Source organism: Zootoca vivipara, chromosome 4 (genome assembly GCF_963506605.1).
Source record: "Zootoca vivipara chromosome 4, rZooViv1.1, whole genome shotgun sequence".
In the NCBI taxonomy this organism is placed as follows: domain Eukaryota; kingdom Metazoa; phylum Chordata; class Lepidosauria; order Squamata; family Lacertidae; genus Zootoca; species Zootoca vivipara.
This window is the reverse complement of record NC_083279.1, coordinates 8,058,950-8,065,316: the sequence shown is the minus strand read 5'-3', so window position 1 is coordinate 8,065,316 and position 6,367 is coordinate 8,058,950. Positions and strand designations below refer to the sequence as shown.

Here is a 6,367-nt window from a genome sequence, read left to right as displayed (position 1 = left end):
CATGGGCATTTTGTTGTATGTACATTGAACAATACACCTAAAAGCCAAAGAATGCGCTGTGGCCATAAGCTAGCATCTCCATGGACAGGGTGCTGCTGGTACAAGAAAAGCATCTGAGGAATAAGGGAGAAATGTCCTTTCCCCTGCTCTTTCTTTCAACTCGGCAGTAGCACCATGACAGTCTGCTTCTTCCTTGGCTGTATCCAATGATTCCATTCCTCTGAGTAGGCTACTAGCCTCATTATTAGGAATAACACGCTGGCTGGTTCACTATTCACCACGGGGAAGAGTGTGCTATGGGGGAACCATCCCTGATTAGTGAGACTGGGTGGGACAGACCAGACTAGCTCATCCTCCCTTTCCTTTAGAACTTCTCCTGCATCGTAACCTGTATTTTTTGGTAAGAGCATGTAGGACATGTGAATAGTATTTGCTCTTGCCATAGCAAAGTAATTTTCTTTAGCACAGTTAAATGTTAAACAAAATCCACACGAGTCCCTGTAGTTTCTTCCAGTGTTATAATGGCTATATGAACGCAGCATCTTTTACAACTTCAGTCACTTAGAAAGCGTTGTAGCAGTCAGACTGTAGAAGTTTTGAGGAGATACCATCAGACTTAAGCAGGAAATGTTATCAGCATTACAAGGTGAAATATGCTTTCAGAGAGCAATGTTCAAAGCACTTCCAACCTTTTTTTGTATTATTTATATTTTAGATGGACGACTTTATTTGAAAACTACTGTCATGTACTGAACATATCCAGCTGAAGACCTGTGTGCTACAGTTTAAAGAACTCTGCAGTGAGACATTTGCCAGTTTGCAAGTTCTGCAAAAACAAAGGTGCTTTCCGGGCAACTTGGCCACTTCATGTATCCGTGTGCAGAGGTTTTGTAACTTTTCGAAAGGGCATCTTCTGTGGGTTTCCTGGGACTTCTCCCCGGGTTGCAGAGAATGTTTCTACAACTTATGTAGCACACTTCTTCAACAGCCAGCTAACAAGAAATTTGCCTATGGACACTTCCTTGTACAGAACGGCCAGAGTAGGAACTCACATTCTCTTTCCAATGGAATGGAAACTGTCTCCTCTGATTCTTTGAGCACATCAAACAAAACTTCCACAGTGCCCACTTTTACACCTAAAGACTTTTATGTAAACCAGCAAGACAGTATAGAAGTGAATCTTTCCAAAAGAGGCATAAGAAAATTCCGAAAAACATAAACTAGCAACAGACAAACAAGAGAGTTACACCAACCCCACCCCCTTCGATTCTAAGACAGAGTATTGTTTCCTTTAAAGACCTATTTCCCCAATATACTTTTCAAAAGACCAACACATTACAAGAAGTCAAAACAATTTTATCTTGGGTGGAAAAAAGAAGTACAGTATGTAAACAAGGTAATTTTTACTGTTTGCAATAGTCTCTCTTAAGTAAAGATTAAAGATCTGTTATAGTTTCTGATTCTAACCTGGCAGTAGTTTGGGAGGGGGAGTGACGAGATGTTGCTTCTTATTGAAACTGTTGGTCAAATGTACAGTTATATAATCACAAACCACACACAGAAGGTATTATGTATGCCGTAGAATACTAGATTTTAGGAAAACAACAATTTTAGAGAATATGTTTTGTCACCCTGTTGGTCCAAACGACACCTTTCTGATTTTAACGCATGCAGGCATGTAAATATTTGTCCTGAAGTCACAGTATTAACAAATGGGATCTGGGGATAAAGCCACTTGTATTTGTATATTGGTCAGTGCTGTGAAGCAGCACTTTTAAGAGTAAATTGTGGCTCAAGAGCAAGTCAACCCGCCAGAAATATTTTTGTATGTTAATGTCATATTACGTCAAATTTGCTGGGGAGGGGGAAACCTCAGAGGCTAAACAGACACTTGATGTTATCAGTCCAATACCACGTAGAACTAAGTGATAAAGTTGAAGTCTTTTGTCCTTCCTACCCGCCTTGTCTTAAGCAAGGCTGGTTGTGTGTTATTTTTACTGTCTTTATAAATGCTATGATATCTGTTCTCCACCTTTGTGCTCATAACTGGAAGCAAAGCTGTGACACAGTGCTTATTACATCCTAAATTATCTTCTTTACTCCAAGTTACCCCTTTAAAGACTGCTTTGTGGACTAACGGCCACCCTGTGCAAACACATTCTTCCTCTTCAATGTTTATACGCATACGTTTTATATAAAAATGTAATCGGAACCACAGACATGTAAAATGTCTCACCTGAAGTAATGCTGACTGTCAAAACAACGCCTCTGTCCAAATTTAAATAATTCTGGTTTTGGTGGTTTTTAAATTTTTATTTTGCCCTGTTTTGGAATTGGTTTTTTTGTGGCCTGTTTTTGGCCTCTCATGATTTTACATCGAGAAATAAAACCATTTCATCCAATGGAATTAAAAGAGGCATTAGGGACTATTTTGTCATTCAAACATGTCACAATAGACATGTTAATTATAATAAAAAGACTACAGGTCCCCCCCGTCCCCCCCGAAGTGCAGTCTTTAAAGGGTTAACAGCTGTCATTAGATGGACTTTGTGGCAAACTGTTAAATTATTTATATGAGAGAAAAGAGGGGTGTTTTTTGTTAATTAAAAAAAATCTACAAATGAAATCTGTAGCATCTCTTATCATTGCTCTTGCTCCTTGCAGAGAGTCACCTGTAAGTAGGCTTAATCGTTCATAAAGTGTATACTTTCCAGACTCTTTGGGTATGCATCATTGTTTGGTTTGGTACCTACATAAAGGAAACGCTAAGAATAATGAGGAAAAGAAGTATATCTTACTAAAAACAAGTGTAAATATTACAGTTCATTAAATGCTACCGTATGATGAATTTGGGTTTCTTTTGCCCCTCTTTAGTTACACACAAAGGTTTTTCCTTTTGCCTAGATTATGAAGAAATGTTGTGTTCATGTTATTGTTTAAATGCATTTTGTAATCTTAAGGGATATTAATGTCTAGTTGTTCTATATTATAACCACCTTTGCGCTCTATGCAAGCCCTTGGAACAGAACATTCTCATCTTCATGTAGGACCTATGAAAATTGTCTATTTTTATCTATATATTTAAAGTTTTCTAAAAATGAGAAAAAAATTATTATGAATTTTGTTGTACAAAATCTGTACAAAAATCTGTTTTTACATCATAATGCAAGAATTGGAAAATTTTTCTATGGTAGCCTAGTTATTTGAGCCTGGTTTCAATGTGAGAACCACGTTTACTGGTATTGTATTTAATTTTTCTCTTTTTTCCCCTCCTCCTTTTCAACAATCTGCTAATAAAACTGTCTGAAATCTGCCTGTGACTTTATTTACAGTTCATCTTTATTAAATTTTGTGAAATGTGTAACATCAGACAAATATTTACTTTCTAATGGGAGGCATCTTAAAACAACATAAGTCAGCTCTTTGCAATGTGAGAACAATGCTGAATGATTTTATTTAACATGCAACCGCTTCTACCTCTAATATGAATTACTGTGGTGAAGAGGAAAAAAACACATCATAAAAGCACACTCTGTGGTTATTGTTTAACAAGCAGATTTTCCATATTTTGTTTCTTGCCAGCTAAGCAAACTGCCCCCATCTGCATGATTTATTTATGTACATTTCTCAGTTTATGAAGCTGTTATTTGTACCTTTTCCCCCTTTATATTGTGATATTCCCAGGATTCTTATTTTACAAAGCTTTGTGCTGAATAATGTAAAGTGCACACGTTGATGGAACAAAACATGTTATTTCCATAACTACAAGAGTGTGGAAGTTTCTCCCCCCCCCTCTAACCCACTTTCTTGTTTTTCTCCCCCCTCTCTCTCTAATACCCATCAAGTTCTGCAAGATACTTAGAGACTTTTAAAATCTTAATGCACTTCCTCACTTAAAACTGAAAACATTTTAAACATTTAAAAAGACCTTAAGATCCACACTGCAGTCTCAACATATATGTTAAGTGAATAAGATGGGTCTTGCTTTTGTGTTGTTGTTTTCAGAGAGGGATATAGTTGAAATATAATTAAATTTATATTCAAACATTTCTGTAAGAGTGTTAACCCTCCTCCTGCTCATTTAGATATTTTATCCATCTGGATAGAAAGATCGCTGATGTAGCAGAGTAATGACATGTGAATACTTGCCTTCCATCACTCTAAACAGGATTGGTTGCAAATAATAGGCATGAAGTGTGGTAGGCTTGTCACAGCTGTATTTTGTTCATATAGGAAGGAACATTTAACATGTGAAGCTGCTGTACTCTCACAATGGCGGGGCTTGCTTGAAATTTGAAAACAAACAAGATTAGTCCAGCTAGATGAGATTGTTTCATTAGCCTGACATTCCAGGCCCCAACTGGCAAAATTTCGCCTCATAACTTTGCTTTATATTCACCAACAATCATTTCTATTGTCTCAGGAAAGCATCCCTTCCCAGCTTCAGGAAAACATCGAGAGGAGTTAGCAATTGCAAGCAGCATACAGTGGTACCTCGGTTTATGAACACAATTGGTTCCGGAAGTCTGTTCATAAACTGAAGTGTTCATAAACTGAAGCGAACTTCCCCATTGAAAGTAATGGAAAGTGGATTAATCCGTTCCAGACGGTCCGCGGAGTACTTAAACTGAAGCGTTCATAAACTGAAGCGAACTTTCCCATTGAAAGTAATGGAAAGTGAATTAATCCGTTCCAGATGGGTCCACGGCGTTCGTAAACCAAAAATTCATAAACCGAGGTGTTCATAAACCGAGGTTCCACTGTACATAAGTAAGCCTTTACTCATGTTGTTCCTCTCAACCATACCAGAAAGATGATAAGGAAAAAGTCATCAATCCCTACCCTCACACCTATTTGTATGTCCAGCAACCAAATAATTTCACTATAAGTTAAAGATTGTCATATTTAACAAGGCTGGAAATTGCAATATGGTAGAGCCATGTAGCAATAGAATACAGTGATGCCTCGCAAGACTAATTTAATTCGTTCCGCGAGTCAATTCGTTTTGCGAAAAATTCATCTTGTGAATCGTGGTTTCCCATAGGAATGCATTGAAATTTCTTTTTTTGCCCATAGGAACGCATTAATTAAATTTCAATGCATTCCTATGGGAAACCGCGATTTGCAAGACGGAATTTTTCGCAAAGCGAGGTACCACTGTGTGTGTGTGTGTGTGTATTCAGATAATCAGGAGGAATCAGAATGCATATTTGAGGGGAGGAAGTATCTGGTAATCATTTGCAAGCTGCCCCCAAAAAGTAAATAAAGCACACCAAACTTAGGTGCTGAAACATTTTATTTTGTGTGAGTATGGTCACACAAAACAAACAAACAAATGGCAAAGTTCACTAAATACAAATTATTCCTGACTGACTCAAGCAAAGAGTCATTTATTGTCAGTGTCAGTTTTAGGTTGGGGTGTGTGTCCAAGGACGCCCTTCTTTGCCCCTTTCTCTGAGTGATGTCATGCCATCGCTGCCCATTGTCCTTTTCCTCTGGCCCCAATATGGGAGCAGCTGACCAGAGGGACAGCAACAGGCAACTGGTAGCTCTCTTGGCACTATTTCCACACTTGGAGAGGGCAAGTGAAGAGGCAGTGATAGCAAGGAGGAAGAAGTCACACCTAGGAGGCTCCTTAGAGAGAGACACACACAGAGGGGGGGTGTAGTTGGTCAGCTAACAAATGGCAAGGGTCCTCTTTGGGTGCCCAGCGATGCCAAGCCCTGACGCCAGTTCTACTCCTTGTGCAACTTACTCTGCGGTTTCAACAAATTAGCCTTAGTTAACCCTCACTTCTCATATTAGGGCTTCCTCCTTCAGATATTTATTCACAATTTGTGAGCAAACGGATGAAAGCGTTTGGTAAGGAATTCAGATGCCCCACTTTCTCAGTCTGCAGCAACTTCCTGAAGAACTGGATTGGCCCTCGTGTTCGAGGCGCAGCATGAAAGGCTTTCTGACTGAGCATCATTGATATAGAGACTAGTCACCACAATCTAATCGGAGGCAAACTGGTTCCAGATTGTCAGAGCAAGGCACCAGCGGCAACGGGGCTAGGTTACACAAGCTTCTCCTCAGTGCTTGCATCTTATTTGTTATCTACAGGCTTCCTCAACCTCGGCCCGCCAGATATTTTTGGCCTACAACTCCCATGATCCCTAGTTAGCAGGACCAGTGGTCAGGGATGATGAGAATTGTAGTATCAAAACATTGTGGAGGGCTGAAGTTGAGGAAGCTTGTCTTAAACCTTACACCTGCATTACAAAGCTATGACCACTGGTGGAGGAACAGGAGTGCGGGCGGAGCACATCGCCCCCGGCAGCGCAATCCTGGTAGGGTACCATCGCGGCTGCCCTGCCCCAAGATG

General features: G+C 39.5%; 1 protein-coding gene across 8 annotated transcripts in view; it reads left to right on the top strand.

Moving 5' to 3' along the window:
- DACH1 (dachshund family transcription factor 1) overlaps positions 1–3,803 on the top strand; it is a 336,068-nt gene extending 332,265 nt beyond the window's left edge. For 5 of the 8 annotated variants that reach the window (XM_060273322.1, XM_060273318.1, XM_060273316.1 and 2 more), the window contains one exon: positions 716–3,803. In XM_060273322.1, the coding sequence (XP_060129305.1) occupies positions 716–733 (18 nt within the window). In that variant the 3' untranslated portion in view covers positions 734–3,803. The remainder of the gene's footprint in view (positions 1–715) is intronic. The other 3 variants (XM_035114319.2, XM_060273321.1, XM_060273319.1) reach the window with 1 other exon arrangement.
- The last annotated feature ends 2,564 nt before the right edge of the window (positions 3,804–6,367 follow it).